This window comes from Choloepus didactylus, chromosome 23 (genome assembly GCF_015220235.1).
Source record: "Choloepus didactylus isolate mChoDid1 chromosome 23, mChoDid1.pri, whole genome shotgun sequence".
Taxonomy (NCBI): domain Eukaryota; kingdom Metazoa; phylum Chordata; class Mammalia; order Pilosa; family Megalonychidae; genus Choloepus; species Choloepus didactylus.
Genome location: NC_051329.1, coordinates 77,376 through 95,165, shown reverse-complemented (window position 1 = coordinate 95,165; position 17,790 = coordinate 77,376). Strand labels below are relative to the sequence as shown.

Sequence of the window (17,790 nt, the reverse complement as noted above, 5' to 3'; positions counted from 1 at the left end):
GGAACCCAGCTGCCATTTCAGTACAAGCCAAGATTGGAGATGGAATTATCCAGAAAGGATTTGTGGAAAGTCCTATTGTCTGACAGCTTTGACCCCTGTATGCTTCCTGCGAAGCCAACAGAATTTTTGCAAGATCTTTACAGACAGAGTCATTGCCAGTCTGGACTGGAGAAGACAGACAGGGAACAAACTGAAAGAAAAATTTCTTCAAAGACAGAGCCATGGAGATTGAGGTCTGGAGTCAAGAGGTTTTCGGCTGGGAGAGTGGAGTGGCCCACATGCATGGAAAGGGTGAGTTTGCCCTGGAGGTCGAGGGCAGTCCTTCCACCTCGATGCTCAGGAAATGTCTTGCCACCCCAAGCCCCAAAGAGGGTGGAGCACATTCCCAGGGAATTGGGGAGAGCCTGGCTGCCACCGCACTGTTCTGAAGGACTTGAGCATGTGCCCTGGAGATGGAAGGGAATCCGGGAGCTGCCCTGATGTTTGAGGAGGGTGGGGCCGAGAAGGTGGTCTCCCCAGTGTGTGGATATGTTGAAGAACTCACCCAGGTGTTTGGAGAGGAAAGGGCTGCCACAAAGGCCCTTAGGAAGGGTTAGACTCCCCCTCTCTCAAGCCCCAAGGATGCAACGTCATTCTGTTAATGACTCTCAGACTTTGAAATATAATGGAGTTTGTCCTGCAGGTTTTAGGAACTGTTTTGGTCCTGTTAACCCTGTTTTCCTTACTGTTTCTCCTTATGGCAATGGGAATGTTTATCCTATGAATGTCCCTCCTTTGTATATTGGAAGCATATAACTTGTTCTAAGTTCACAGATCCAAAGCTAAAGGAGAATTATGCCTTAGGACATACCACATCTGTAATTGATTTTGATGGGATCTTGTACTTAACTTTTGTTAATGAAATGATATAAGTTTCTGTGATATTGTTGTGGGATGAAATGTATTTTGTATATGGAAGATAATGTCATTTTGGGGTCCAGGGGGTGGAATGTGCCAGTTTGAATGTATTGTGTCCCCCAAATGCCATTATCTTTGATGTAGTCTTGTGGGGCAGACGTTTTGGTGCTGATAAGATTTGCTTGGAATGTGCGCCACCCAGCTGTGGGTGATGACTCTGATGGGATATTTCCATGGAGGCGTGGCCCCACCCATTCAGAGTGGGCCTTGATCAGTGGAGCCATATAAATGAGCTGATGCAAAGAGAAGGAACCCAGTGCAGCTGTGAGTGACCTTTTGAAGAGGAGCAAGCTTGCTAGAGAAGAACATCCTGGGAGAAAGCCATTTTGAAACCAGAACTTCGGAGCAGATGCCAGCCACATGCCTTCCCAGCTAACAGAGGTTTCCGGACACCATTGACCATCCTCCAGTGAAGGTACCCGATTGCTGATGTGTTACCTTGGACGCTTTATGGTCTTAAGACTGTAACTGTGTAGCCACATAAACCCCCTTTTTATAAAAGCCAGTCCATCTCTGGGGTTCTGCATTCCGCAGCATTAGCAAACTAGAACACTCTTTCTCCAACCCCCACCCCAGACACACACACTTTTTTTCTGAACCATTTGAATATAATTTGCAGATGGGCTTCTTTACCCCTACATACTTCAGTACATATTTCTTAAAAACAAGAGAAGCCTTTTATGTAATCACAGAATAAGAAAATTAATAATATAAGGCTATCTCATCTACAAGTCTTACTCAGATTTTAACAGTTGTTGCAATAGTATCCTTTTTAGGGAAAAAATATCCTGCGTCATGCATTGATTACTCTTTAGTTTACCTTAATCTGCAACAGTTCCTCAGTCTTTTACTGTCTTCCACAATGTTGAATTTTTGAAGAGTTCAGGCCATTATGTAGAGTGTTCCCTGATTAGGGCATGTCTGATGTTTCCTTATCATTTGTTTCAGAAGTGATGTGTTTTCAGTGTGTCACATCAGAGATACGTAATGTCATTTGTCCCATTACTGTAGATGTTAACTTGATTCAGTTGATGAAGGGGGTGTCTGCCACCTTTCTCCACCGTAAAGTAACTTTTTCTTCCCTTCAATATTTTAAGATTACATAAAAATCTTCGTACTCCTCCAATTTTTACCCACTCTTTTTTTTTTTTTTTTTTTTTTTTACCTTTTTCATTTTTTTATTGTGGAATGTAATATATATACATAAAAGTGCTAACTTTCAAAATGCGATTTAACAAATAATTATACAGCAAATTTCAAAGAATGTGCGTTACAGTTTCACAGTTTCAGTTATTTCTTTATTGTGAAATATAATATATACAGAAAGGTGATGACTTTCAAAGTACAACTTAATGAGTAGCTGTAGAGCAAATTTCAAAGAATTTTATGGGTTACAGTTGCACCATTTCAGTTCTTTCCTTCTAGCTATTCTAGTACCCTAGCAACTAAGAAAAACATTGTATGAAGATTCAGAATGTGTAATCCTTTGTTAGATTCATCATCTTGTCTGTTGCTACCCTTTCCTCCAGTTTAATCACTTTCCCGATCTTCAGGGATGTCTAGGCAGGGACCACCCTAACTTGTTCATGTTGAAAAGGGGTGTTGACATTACTGGAAAGGGGGATGCTTCTGGTTGATGTTCTTGCAGAGGCTGTTGCCTCTGGGTTTTGGGACTTACTTGGCATAGGAACACTCTGGAGGATTTAAGTTTCTGAAAAATAAACTTAATGAGTAAAACTTTTGTAGAGTCTCAGATAGGGACCAGGATATTCTTTAGAGTTTTGGAAACTATTATTGATTTTGGCTTGTCATACTGTGGCCATCTGGTATATCTAGCTGAAGCTTGCATAGGAGTAACCTTCAGGACAGCCTCTCAACTCTATTTGAAATATTAGCCACTGAAATGTTATTTTGTTGTCTCTCTTTTCCCCTTTTTGGACAAAAAGGCATTCTCAATCCCTCAGTGCCAGGGTCAGGCTCATTCCTGGGGTCCATGTTGTATGTTGTCAGGGAGATTCACTCCCCTGGGAGTCATGTCCCATGTAGGGGGAGGGTGGTGAATTTATTTGCCTAGTTGGGCTTGAGAGAGAAAAGCCACATCTGAGCAACAAAAGAGGTTCTCTGGAGGTGCCTCTTAGGCATAATTATAGGTGCTTTAGCCTCCATTTTACAGCTATAAGTTTCACAAGAGCAAGTCTCAAGAACGAGGGCTTGACTTATTAAGTAGGGGGTTCCTAATTTCACTTAGCATATGCTCTGTGCAAAATAAACAGTCAGCATCTCACATTATCATCACATAGTTGTACAGTCATTATCACTCTCCATTTTGAACAATTGACCCAAAACTCCCCAAAGCTCTTATCAGCTCTTAATTAATTTTCCCTAGTATTCGTGTGATACTAGTAAGGTATTCCTATTAATTATAGTCCCTAGTATGCAATAGGTAGTTTTTCCCATATACCACTCTGTTGTAAGTCTTTGTACCAGTGTCATACCTTAGAAGTATATCACACAAGCACTTACTTATATTTGTAGGGCTAATCTGTGAGATACATGCCTTTAAACAACCCCTTTCAATCATGTTCACCTTCAATGCAACTCTGATGCTTATAATCCCAGTAATGAACAATCATCACCACTATCCATTCCCATACCTTTAAATTCACCCTCATTATCATGTCTGAACATATTAGGTTATCATTCCCCCTTCACTAGCTTCTGTCTGTCTCTAGGTCCCCTAAATTCTACATTATACGACACTGATTTTACATTGTCAGGGAGTTCATAGCAGTGGTAACACAATATCTCTCCTTTTGTGTCTGACTTATTTCACTCAGAATTATATCTTCAGGGTGCATCCATGATGCCATATGTTTCAGGACCTTTTTCCTTCTTACTGCTGTGTAGCATTCCATCATATGTATATACGATATTTTATTTATCCACTCATCTGTTGAAGGACACTTGGATTGTGTCCATATGTTGGCGATTCTGAACAATGCTGGTATGAACATCAGTGACAAATGTCTGTTCATGTAACTGCTTTCAGACCTTCTGGGTGTATACTAAGAAGTGGAATTGCCGGATCGTTGGGTAAATCCATACTGAGTAACTGCGAAACTGTCTTCCACAGTGGCTGTAGCTTTATACATTCCCACTAGCAGTGAATAAGAGTTCCAGTTTTTCCACATTCTTTCCAACATTTGTAGTTTCCTGTCTCTTTAATGGCAGCCATTCTTAATGGTGTGAGATGATATCTCATAGTGGTGTGTGAAGGGCTGTCGCCTACACCGGCTACTGAGGTGGGTGCCCGGGGCATGGAAGGCATCCCTGCTGCGCTTGACTGCAGCTCCCACTGCCGGTACCAGCTCCCCTGTGGGTTTCCTAGTCGTACACTAATCCATCTTCAAACACAGTCTTTCGGTTTCTCCCCACCACGACACAACTCCAGCTGCTGTTTCCCCAGTGGCTTTCCTGACTAAACACACACAACTCTGGAAACAGTCTCTTGGCTTCCCCAAATCCCCAGTCTCTATGGATATAGAAGTCCCTGTCCAGCCAGTGAAACCCTAGAACCGCTGTTCTGGAGCACTTTCTGTCTTTATCTAGTGTTTTTCACAAAGGAGAATTTTGCAGTCATCATTAATTCTTTTGTGCATTTGCATTCAATTGTCTTGTCCTCTGATTCACTTATTCTTTCTTCTGCCTTTAAATCTGCTGTTGTGTGTCTCTAATACATTTCAGATTTGATCTGCAGTACCTTTATTTCCATAGGATCTTGTATTTTTAAATTTCTTCTTTCAAATTCTTCTTTGTGCTTTTCTAGGGTCTTCTTGATGTCCTTTTCTGTCTTTAGCCAACCCACTGAAATTATTTTGGAGATTTATATGTACTTTTTGTGTTAATTGCTCCAAATTCTTTGTCTCCTTTGGCTTTTTAATTTGGTCATTTGGCTTGTCCATATCTACTTGGGTCTTCATATGCCTTGTGATTTTCTGTTGGCTTTGGGGCTTTTGCTTATCTTGATAAGGTTCTTTTGAGATGTACAGGAAATTTTTCAGAATTTATATATAATTCGGCAGCACTACAGCTTGCAGAAGTGCACTTTCCTTGTACTCCAAGCAGATGGCATTCTTGAGCCACTTCTTACTCTCAAACCAGCTTTCCCCCAACTTCATCTCTGTGTGTGGGGGGGGTCCATACCAGGTGGAAATCCAATCAGTGCACCAATTCTCCATGTGCACTGGGGACTACCAGCCCTGGGGTTAGGTGTGCAATATGGTTTTGATTTTTGCCCATCCCCCTTTAGATACTACCAATCCAGGATTAACTTACTCCTGTTTTAGGAGCTACATGTGAGCCCAGGGTGCAGGGCCACTTGAGGACTGGCTTACTTCTGCTTCACTGTTGTCCTGAATTTATAGCACTCTGGTCCCAGCTTTTTAGGGGAAGGGGTTTCTGTTAGATGTACCATCATGAGCCAGCCTTGGATTTTGAATTTGCCTTTTTTCTTCCCATGCATGTCCCCACAAGATTGCATCAAAGATAAAGCCCTTGAGAAGAATGTATATCCTGCTGTTTTGGGGTGCAGTGTTCTATATATGCCTGTTAGGTCTAGTTCATTTATCATATTATTTAGGTTATCTGTTTCCTTATTGATCCTCTGTATAGATGTTCTGTCTATTGATGAGAGTGGTAGTTGAAGAAATCCACTATTATTTTAGAGGCATCTGTTAGTCTCTTCAGTTTTGCTTGTTTGCCTCATATACTTTGGGGCACCTTGGTTAGGTACATAGTTATTTATGATTATTTCCTCTTGGCAAATTGTGCCCTTTATTAATACATATATTCTTTCTTTGTCTCATAAAATTTTTGCATTTAAAGTCTATTTTGCCTGTTATTAGTATAGCTATCCCAGCTTTTTTGGTTACTGCTTGTGTGGAATATCTTTTTCCATCCTTTCACTTTCAGCTTATGTGTATCTTTGGGTCTAAAATGAGTCTCTTGTAAACAGCATATAGTTGGTCAATATTTTTTATCCATTCTGCCAATCTGCATCTTTTGATTGGGAAGTTTAATTGATCAACATTCAGTGTTATTACTGTAAGGGAGGTGCTTACTGCAACCATTTTATCCTTTGATTTTTATTTATCAGATATAATTTTTTCATTTTTAGTCTTTTAGTTACCCTTACCTGATAATCTTCATTTTTATTCTCTCCTCCAAGCCTCTCACTCCTGTCTTTTCTTTTCAGCTGGCAGAACTCCCTTTAGTATTTCTTGTAGGGCAGGTTTCCTGTTAAGAAACTCTCTCTGCTTCTCTTTATCTGTGAATAGTTAAAATTCTCCCTCATTTTTGAAGGACAGCTTTGCCAGAAAAAAGAATTCTTGGCTGGCAGTTTCTCTCTTTCAGTATCTTAAATATATCATTCCACTGCCTTCTCTCCTCCATGGTTTCTGATGAGAAGTCAGCACTTAATCTTATTTGACTTACATTGTATGTGGTGAATCACTTTTCTCTTGCTGCTTTAAGAATTCTCTCTTTTTCTTTAGCATTTGACAGTCTGATTAGTATATGTCTTGGAGTGGGTCTGTTTAGATTTTTTTCTGTTTGGAATACATTGGGCTTCTTGGATTTGCATATTTATGTCTTTTCTCAGGGTTGGGAAATTTTGGCCATTATTTCCTCAAATATTCTTTCTAGCCTCTTTTTCTTCTTTTCTCCTTCTGGGAAACCCATATACTTATGTTTGTGTAGTTCTTGTTATCAGTCATTTCCTTGACATCCTGCTCAAATATTTCCATTCTTTTCTCCATCTGTTCTTTTGTCTATGTGAATTTAGTTGCTGTGTTTTCTAGCTCACTGACCTTTCTTCTGACTCTTAATCTGCTGTTGTGTGCCTCTACTATATTTTAAATTCACCTATTCTGTTTTTCATTCCCATATGATCTGTTATTTTCTTTGTATGCTTTCAAAATCTTCTTTATGCTCACCCAGCGTCTTAATATTCTTTGTCTCTTTAGTCATCTCCTTGGATTGATTTAGGAAATTTGTTTGAACATCTTTGATTAGTTGATCCAAATTATGTATCTCCTCCAGTGTTTTAATTTGATCCTTTGACTGGGCCATATCTTCCCGCACTTTAACATGCCTTGTGATTTTTTTTCTGATATCTGGGCATCTGATTATCTTGATGGTCTATTCTGAAGGCTGGTTTCTCTCTCTAGAATTTTGTTGTTAATTGGGTCTGTGTTAAGGCTCTTCTTTGACAGTTGGTTCATCAGTATTTCCCAGCCAAAATAGGGCCAGGGACCCATGCAGGGGTGCAGAGCAGATCCAGAGGGGCCTGTGAGAGCAACAGGAAGGACTCCAAAAAGCCCCTTTTTTTCCCTTCCTTCATTTCTGGCCTGCCCAGCAGATGGCACGTGGCAGCTACTTCTTTCCCTCAGCCATAAGAAGGCAGGCTGTTATGGCTTTTTGCCAGTTCTCCCTCTGATGCTGTTGAAACTGGTGCCTAGTGGATCTGACTGGGATGGGCTGGAACTACAGGATCCCACCTTGCAACTTTGCCAACCAGTATCTGCCCAATTGTTGGGCCATCTCTTCCATACTTGGAGCAGAGGACTCCCTAGGTCACTAGGCCATCCCTGTCTGCAGCCATCCCCCAGGCAAGGATCAGGCCACCAACTACTTCCCTTGAGGGTGGGGTATGGGCTCCAGGAGTCTTGGACAGAATTACCTACAATCTCTGAAGACGGTTTCTCAGTCTCTTCAACCTACACTTCTCTGGGTGTTGTACTGAACTCCCCTGGTCCCTGGAGACCTGAAATGGATGATTTGGACAGTTTCTGCCTGGATACTCGCTGCTTTGGGGAGTGAAGTAGGTTTTGCAGCTCCCTCCTTTATTCCTTCAGTTTCCTGGAAGTCCCCTCTTTGTGTCATATTATCCTTACAAACTTCATTATGCATTAAAAGACACAGACATTTAGATTACATGAGCTACAAAGACATTTTAAACTTCATTTAGTATTCTTCATTTTGATCTTTATTTAGATTATTTTGGAACTATTTTACATATTCTGTAGGATAATACAAAAGATGCAAGAATAAGAATTTTTAATCCTCATACATTGCTGATAGGAATGTAAAATGGAGCAGACCCACTGGAAAACAGTTTGGTGTTTCCTCAAAATGTTCATTATAGAGTTACCATATGGCCCAGAAATTCTATTCCTAGGTATAGACCCAAGATTGAAAACATGTATCTATTCTAAACTTGTACACAGCATTATTCATAATGCTATGTACAATAAACTTATACAGCATTATTCATAATAGCCAAAAAGTGGAAACAACTCAAATGTTTATCAACTGATAAAATGCTAAATAAAATGTGGTTGTTTTAGTTTCCACATTGCTACAGCAAATACCATTCAATGGGTTGGTGACACAGGTTCGTCTCTTTACACCTCAAACCTGTGATCTCTGTTAGAAAAGGCCTGAGAGTGATTCATTTGGTTTGGGTTTCATTCAAGCAGCCTCCCATTCAAATAAGAGTATAGGAACAGACCATATTTTAAAAGTGAAGAGCACTTAAGACAAGAATTTAAATTGGACATATATTTCCTAAACGAGCACATAAGGTAAAAAGAAAAAAGTTTACAATGTAAAAATAAATTCATACATTACTGCCTCCTCCAGGTGCAGCTGGATATGAGATCAGAGGGTTTGTTCCCTCCTGTCTAAGTTACAGAGTATTTATAGAGCCTTTGCTTTAGGATACATTCAACTAAATCGTATTTTGTTTTTATGTTTGAACCACAGGTGGTGAATTACAGGTGAGTCAAAAACAAAGGAGGGTATTCACAGCATTATCAGAGATTCAGACTTAACCTTAAATGTCTGTAAAATTTAGTGAAAATATTTCTACTATTTAAGCTATGAGTTCTGTAAGAGTAATGTAATACACCTTTTACTTAAAAACTAGAAAAGAGATTACTATTTCTTATCTCTAGCTTATTAATATAGTTTTTTATTTCATTCTTTAATTAGTTGAACCATCACATCATGTTGATAAGCATACATGTGATCAAAAGTGTATTCAGCCTTGTTGTATTACTTATGATTCATTTATGATTGAAGTAACAGCTATAGTCCCATCCTGTTTTCTTTTTACACAGAGGACAAAATGGTTACATGTTATCTTTATCTAGGAAGGTGGAGAAGGGCTTTCTGCTTTCCTGAAAATACTCGGTTTTTAATTGTTTAGCTTCTCCAATTACAATTTTCTGATGTAGGACTCGATGGATGTGCATCATCTGTCCCAGTTACTATAGTACGGCCTTTCTACTTCTATTTGGAAATTGTACACGTGTTTTGGGGCAAATGTTCTGTTAAAAAGGCTTCTGTATCCAAAGAAGTAACTGCTGCTCACTATTGGAACAGAAAGCCTCAGGGATGTACGAGAGCAGTGCGGCTCCTCAGCCAGCTGATCCTTACATAGAAAGGAGGAGTCAATGTCCTCATTTTCAGATTCCCCAGTGGAGGTGCTGTCCTGCAGTACTTGCAACATTGGCTTAAACAATGGGAAATTCTTGACTCATGGTTTTGAAGCTAAAATAAGTCTAAAATTAGAGTGTCACCAAGGTGATGCTTTCTCCCTGAAGATTGTGGTTTTCTGGGCTGGCTGCCAGTCATCCTTGGTCCTTGGCTTTTCTGTCACATGACAGTGCACATGGCGGCATCTCCTTTCTCTTCCTGGTTCCACTGACTACCATCTTCAGGCTGCTCCCTTGTGTTTCTCTCTGTGGCCTTCCCTGTAAGGCCTTCAGTAATTAAGACTCATCCTGGTTCGGGGGGCCACACCTTCACTGAAGTAGCCTCAATGACAGATCCTGTTTATGAGTTTCCACCCACAGTAATGGATTAAATTTATCTGGGGTACACAGTTCCAAACCACAACAGTGGTATATCCATTCAATGGAGTATTTTTCAAATGTAAAAAGGAATGAAGTATTGGTACATGCTACAGCATAGATGAACCTTGAAAACGTTCAAGAGAAAGAAATCTGAGGGAAAAAAGCACATATTGTATGATTCCATTTATATGAAATGTCCAGAATAACAAATCCATAAAAACAGAAAGCAGATTAGTGGTTGCCAGGGGCTGGGAGCAAGAGCTATTAGGTTTGGGGCTTCTTTTTAGGGTAATGAATATATTCTGGAATTAGCAGTAATATATACAACTCTGTGAATACACTAAAAACCACTGGATTGTACACTTCAAAAGGGTGAATTTTATGGCACATGAGTCATACCTCCATAAAGCTGCTATTGGGAAAAAAGAGTAAGATTTAAGAACATTAAGTAAAAACTTGATTTTTTTTCCTTTCTAAAATTTCCTAGGTCTGCCTAATGAAACAGCTTAGAAGCAGTGGCATTCCAGTAACAATGAGCACTCTTAAGACCCAAATTGTGGTGTCCAAGCACATTGTCCATTAAAAGAAACCAGGTTTCTGGGAGGAATTTTTGATTCCAGATCTTGGGCAGGAAACATTCAAATGAGCCTAAAATATCTTCTTCATCTTCCCTTCTGATTTTTAAAAATAGTCTTTTCATAGTTCTGACATTTCCCATTTAACTTTCTCCTGCTGTCTCAGCATTTATAGTTTTATGATATTGCTGTCCTCACAAAGTTTCAGTTTTCCTAATTTATTTTAGCTCATTTTGAAGTAATAGTTTACCTTAGTGTGTGTGCATGACCTGATATTTCGAATGTGTTTTATTGTCTGTCAGAGCCTCATTTGGTTTAGTTTCATTATTTTTTCATAATAACATTATATGCTTTTGTTTTGTTTTGTTTTGTTTTTCCCCTGTTTAAATGAGATGGGCTTTCCTGGCATTCAGTGTGGGGGCAAGGAGGCTTTTTTGTTTGGATACAGGGTTGGGCCAGTAACTTCATCATCTGAGGCTCCTGCCTCTTGTTCCCACAAAGGGTTCGGTGCATGAACTGACTGCCTTGAGCTTGGTGTTTCTGAGAGCTCGAAATGCCTTGTGTCCTAGTGTTTCTTTCATGTTTACATACTGAATTTTGCTTTTATGATAATGTCACAGGATAATCTCTCTACTGAGGAATCGGATAATGAGGATGCTGACTCCTCTCACATACCAGCTGACACCTTCTGTTCTGATGGTGAACAACCAGTTATTCTTTCTGATACAGAAGCATGTTTAATAGAACTTCTACCTAAAAACACTGAAGTACAATTTCCAAACGATAAAAAGTGGAAAAGCCTTTCTATAATAACTGGGACAGATAATCCATATCCTTCAATCTGTATTAGAAGATTATATTGAAGGTGATGCTAAACAGTTAAAAAAGCTATGAATATTTTCAAGAAAGCAGAAAACCCTATAGGTAACATGTAATCATCGGGTCCATCAACAGGATGGGGCTATAGCTGTTACTTTAATCATGGATATGTTCTAAGTAATGTAGCAAGGTTGAATACAGTCCTAATCAAATATATGTTTATCAACATGATGTAACAGCTAAACTAATCATAGAAACAAGAAAACTATATTAATAAGTTAAAGATAAGTCATAGTCATCTCTTTTTAATTTTTAGATTTTGTGTAAATAATAAAGGTTACATTGCTCTTACAGAAGTCATAGCTTAATTAGTAAAAATATTACCAGTAGAATTTTGCAGGCATTCAAGGCCAACTCCCTGATCACACTGTGGATACTCTCCTTTGATCTTGAACCACTCGTGGGTCAAGACGCTTCATGAACCACTTGAGGATCAAAATGCTTCGTGAACCACTTGTGGATCAAAACGCTTTGTTAACCACTCCTGGTTCATGATGCATTTGCCACTGGTGGTTCAAATGTAAAAATAGAATATGATTTGATTGAATGCAAATCAAAAATGCTATAAATACTCTGTAACTCAGACAGGAGGAGCTCTCTGATCTCACATCCAGCTGCATCTGGAGGACCCGGGGCCTCCCAGGCTTGGTAACGTATTAGTTAATTTTTACATTGTAAACTTGTTCCCTTGTACCTTAAGTGTTCTTTTAGTAAAAATGTGTTGTAGTTGAACTCTTGTCTTGCATGCTCTTTGCTTTTAAACTATTGTCTGTCCCTATACTCTTATTTGACTGGGAGGTTTCTTGATGAAACCCAAACCGATTGAATCAGACCTGATAAGCCTTTCCTAACAGAGATCACAGGTTTGAGGTGTAAAGAGAAGAGCCCATGAAAATAAAATTTCTGGAATATGCTTCCTCTGGATCTATCCTTCTTACTAAGTCTTCTCTCCCTTTCTGCTGTCAGTCTGAATTGTCGTGTGTCCCCCCCCCCCCCCATAACCCCGTAGTATGGGAACCTTCTCTCTCTCCCTTCTCTCTCGGTAGCAGAAACTTTTTTCTCCTGTGCTCAGCAATTTAGGTTTCTGTTTCCATCAGTTTTCCTTCAGCGTGATGCTCTGTGTTTCTGGAAGGGAGTATTTGCTGATGATGCTCTCCTGATGGGGAGTATGTATTTATTGAGACTTGGAGTTCCTGCAGTTTGGGGCCTGTCAGCACTTTCTCTTGGCTCCCTCCACTTTCTCTGCTTAGGAACCAGCTCTGGGCCCTTCCTCCTGCTGTCTCTGGTTTGGTCACATCTGCCCATATTCTGGGAATCAAGGGGAGATCTGTCACTGAGTTTTTTGTTTTTTGTTTTTTTTTTTAAGATATCCATGGGTTTGGGTTTTTTCCCTCACTATTCTGATAGGTCTTACGTTTTTCCATTGGGTTTTTGGACAGTTAAAAAGCTATACTGTCCCCTGGTCCCATCCTACTGCCACCATTTTAACAGCAACAAAAAAGAAAGACTCAGAAGAAAGAGGTCAGGTGAGTTGTCAAGACTGGGCATGCAGACTGGTCTACTTCAGCGCTTGTGCTCCTGTACGCCCTCACACCCTGTTCTGAGTAAGCGGCTGCCCATAGTTCTAAGAGTAAACGTCGAGTGAATCTCAGATACTTCTGTGTACTCCTTGTGCTTTCAGGATCCCCGGGTTCCCATGCAGAGTCTGTGGTGGACTGGGTCCAAAGGGAACACGTGCTAAAGTGAGTTTGCTCTGGAGTCCACAGATCCCACCTCTCCAGGAACAACAAAGCTCATGTGACCTAAGGGTCAGAACCCTCCAAGGTCAGGGATCCATCCTGGGTCAGGGGATCCCTGTCCGGAGACCTCCCCCTGGGGGACTCGGGCAGAGCCTGACGAGTGGCAGGACGGCGCAGGCCCTGGAGCGGCTGTTCATTTCCCAGGAGCAGCCGAAAACCAAGCCCCAGGTGAGTCACTCATTTTTTTTTCTCACTTCTTACTGATTTTTGAAAGGCCCTTTTTTATTTTTATCTATTTATTCAGAATACTGATTTCTCCATACTGCATTTCCGTTTCTTTCCCCACCCCACCCCCCGATGTTATTTTCTGTTTTAGGTATACCCATGTGTTTTTGGTTGCTGTGTGTATTTTTAATGGATGTTAAAGGTGTGTGTCTGTGTACCTTATTATTTGTATTTTTCATTAAGCACTATGTTTTAAAAATCTCCTGTCCTGTTATATTTATATATTTACCGTCTTATACTGCCACCAGCAGGGTTTGAGTTTCCACTTGTCGCACATTATCAGCTAATATTCATTATTGACATTTTTAAAATTTGAGCCATTATGGTAGTTGTATGGTGGTATCTCATTGTGGGTTTAATTTGCATGTCCTGCTCACTAAAGAGGTTGAGTTCCTTTATTCATGTTTGATATTTTATCTTTTATGAAGTGTCTCTTCAAGTTTCTTGTCCATTTTTTTTTTATTGCGGTGTCCACTTTTTCTTGTCAATATGAAGTAGATTATATGTATTTTGGAAGCTTGTTAGAAATATAGAAATCTTAGGCCCCACCTCAATCCTGTTATACCAGAATCTTCATTTTAACAAGATCCCAGTGATTCATGCAAATTAAAGTTTGAAAATGAAGCTTGAAACCATATCTCTATTCAAATTTTATATAGGAAACTTCTTTTACATCTATCATGTTATTATGAAAATTTTCAAACAGAGCAAGGTTCAAAGGAATTTGCTGTTAACATATTACTTTACTAGCTTTATCACATTTTTATCCATCTTTCAATTTTGGTGCATTTCTTAAAGCACAGACATCAGAACTCCTCCCTCCAGCACAGCATGCATGTCATTAACTAGCGTTCAGAATTTGTTTAGTTTTTGTGGCTTTCCTTTTCATTCTGTTAATGTTTGATGAACAGACATTTATAATTTTACTCTGATTTATCAGTTTTTTTCTTTTATTACTAGTGGTTTTTGTGTTGAATTTAAGAATATTTTTCTTATCCCAAGCTCATGAAGGTACTCTCCTTTATTATTTCATTATTTTAACTTCCACATTTATATTTACAGCACACCTGGAATTTATTTTTATGTTGGTGTAAGGTCAGAGTTAAGACACATATTTTATTTTTATCTTTTATTTTTCAAGAAAGCAGTCACTTGTTTTTTTCCAAGTCTGCTGGACAGTTCTTGGCTGGACTGGGTAGTTCTTCGGGTCTTGGTTGAGATTCACTCACCTGTCTAGCTGTTTTCATGATGTTGACTTATTTTGATGGCCCTTGGCTGCCTCCATGTGTCTCATCCTCCAGCAGCACAGCCTGGGCATGTTCTCATGGTGATCAGAGGCATTCAAGAGGGAAGCCCAAGTGCTGGCATTGAGTTTGTAGCTATCATTTTGGTCAAAGCAAGTCACATAGCTAACCCCAGGTTCAGGGTGGGAGGGCACTGTCAGAGGTTGTGACTCCAGAGAGGTCTGAAAATAGGGGCCCTGAGTGCTGTCATCCGCTGCACCCTCTCTCGTTTTACACCTTTCCCTACGCCCATAACATTCTCTATACTTTCTCTTCCCTGGACCAATCTCTATTTCAGATAGCTGCTTTAATATCATTTCTTAAAGTTCTCCCTGGTCCGTCCTAGACTGGGTTTTCTTACAGCACCCTAAGATTAATTTTTTTCCATATCGTTTTCTAAGTGTCCCAGCCCTGTTGTATTATTGACCTTTGCCATTGCTCTGCAGTGCCACCGTTTTTATCATATATATGGTTTGGTTCGTGGGTCTTTACCTTTTTCCACTGATCTATTTATCTGTCCTTCTCCCAGGACCACACTGCCTTCATTTAGAGTAAGTCTTGATATCCAGTGGTTTCCAGTTTTTGGAACACTTGCAGGTTTTTGTGTGGACATAAGTTTTCAAATTAGCTGGCTAAATACCTAGGAGTAAAATTGCTGGATGGTATAATGAGACTATGTTTACCTTTGTCAGAAATGACCAAACCGTCTTCCAAGGTGGCTGTACTATTTTGCATTTCCACCAGCAATAACTGACGGTTCTTATTGCTTAACATCCTTGCCAGTACTTGGTATTATCACTTAAAAATTTTTTTGCCATTGTAACAAGTATGTAGAAGTATGTCATTGTGGTTTTAATTTGCATTTCCCTAATGGCTAATATTGCTAGTATCTTTTCAGATGCATAATTGCTATCTGTTTAAGGCTTGTTAAATGTCTGTTCAGATCTTTTGGCAATTTTTTTAAAATATTTTTTTTATTAGAGAAGTTGTAGGTTTATAGAAAATCATGGAGAAAATACAGCGTTCCCATATATCCATCCTATTACTAACACTTCACATTAGTGTGGTACTTCTTTTATAGCAGATGAAAAATACTATTACAATTATACTATTAATCATAGTCCATAGTTTTAATTTACCTGAGGGTTTACTGTTTATGTTGCACAGTCCTATTGTTTTTTTAAAAAATTTTTATTCTAGTAACATATATAAAACCTAAAATTTCCTTTTTAACCACATTAAAAATTTACAGTTCAGTGATGTCAGTCACATTCACAGTGTTGTGCTACCATTACCACCATCCATTACCAAAACCTTTCCATCACCCCAAACAGAAATTCTGCACCCGTGAAGCATTAACTCCCCATTCCCTACTCCCACCGGGGCCCCTGGTAACCTATATTCTAATTTCTGACTCCGTGAATATGCTAATTCTAATTATTTCCTATCAGTGAGACTCATACAACATTTGTTCCTTTGTGTCTGGCTAATTTCATGCAACATGATGTCTTCAAGGTTCATCCATGTTGTCACATGTACCAGAACTTCATTCCTTTTTATGGCTGAATTGCATTTGGTTTATGCATTCATCTGTTGATGGACATTTGAGTCACTTCCATCTTTTGGCAATTGTGAATAATACCACTGTGATCATCAGTGTGCAAAATTCTGTTCAAGTCCATGCTCTCAAGTCTTTTGGGGATATACCTAGAAGTGGGATTGCTGGGTCATATGGTGTTCTAGTTTGCTAATGCTGCCGAAATGCAAAACACCAGAAATGGATCGGCTTTTATAAAGAGGGTTTATTTGGTTACAAAGTTACAGTCTTAACGCCATAAAGTGTCCAAGGTAAGTCATCAACAATCGGGTTCACTGGAGGATGGCCAATGGTGTCTGGAAAACCTCTGTTAGCTGGAAAGGCACATGGCCGGTGTCTGCTACAAAGTTCTGGTTTCAAAATGGCTTTCTTCCAGGATGTTCCTGTCTAGGCTGCAGTTCCTCAAAAATGTCCCTCTTAGTTGCTCTTGGGGTGTTTGTCCTTTCTTAGCTTTTCCGGAGCAAGAGTCTGCTTTCAGTGGCCATCTTCAAACTGTCTTTCATCTGCAGCTACTCTCTCAGCTTCTGTGCATTCTTCAAAGTGTCCCTCTTGGCTGTAGCTCCTCTTCAAAATGTTGCTCTCAGCTGCACTGAGTTCCTTCTGTTTGTCAGCTCATTTATATGGCTCCAGTGATTTAATTTAGACCCACCCTGAATGGGTAGGGTAACACCTCCATGGAAATTATCCAATCAGAGTCATCACCCACAGTTGGGTGGGGCGCACTTCCATGCAAACAACCTAATCCAAACATTCCAACTTAATCCCCACCAACATTCTGCCCTACAAGATTGCATCAAAGAACATGGCTTTTTCTAGGGGACATAATACATTCAAACCGGCACATATGGTAACTTTAGACTTTCTGAGGAACCACCAAACTTTTTTCCACAGCATCCACACCATTTTACATTGCCACCAACAATGAATGAGTGTTCCTATTTCTTTACAACTTGACAGCACTTGTTAATTTTTAATAGTAGCCATTCTGGAGGTTGTGAAATGATATCTCATTGTGGTTTTGATTTCCATTTCTCTAATGGCTAATGATGGTGAGTGTCCTTTCCTTTAATTTTGGCCATATGTATATCTTCTTTGGAGAAATGTCTATTAAATTTTTTTGTCTGTTTTTCAATTGGATTGTTTGTGTTTTTGTTCTTGAGTTGTTGGATTTCTTTATATATTCTGGATTTTAAACCCTGTTGGACTTGTGGTTTCCAAATACTTTCTGTCTTTCTCTAGGTTGTCTTTTACTCTCATGATGAAATCCTTTGATGTAAAAAAGTTTAATTTTTGATGAAGTCCCATTTATCTGTTGTTTTGGTTGTTGCTCATGCTTTTTGTGTAAAGTCTAAAAAGCCATTGCCTAATCAAGGTCCTGAAGATGCTTCCCTTTGTTTTCTTCTAGGAGTTTTATAGTTTTGTTTATTATATGTAAGTCTTTGATCCATTTTGAGTTGATTTTTGTATGTGGTGTGAGGTAGGGGTACCTTTTCATTCTTTTGCATGTTGGTATCCAGTTTTCCAAGCACAGTTTGTTACAGAGAGTATTCTTTCCCC

General features: G+C 39.4%; 1 protein-coding gene across 1 annotated transcript in view; it reads left to right on the top strand.

Moving 5' to 3' along the window:
• Positions 1-17,790, top strand: part of ZNF268 (zinc finger protein 268) — a 115,677-nt gene that overhangs the window by 79,976 nt on the left and 17,911 nt on the right. The window contains 1 exon segment of the mRNA XM_037816802.1: positions 13,011-13,296. Coding sequence (XP_037672730.1) covers positions 13,011-13,296 — 286 coding nt within the window.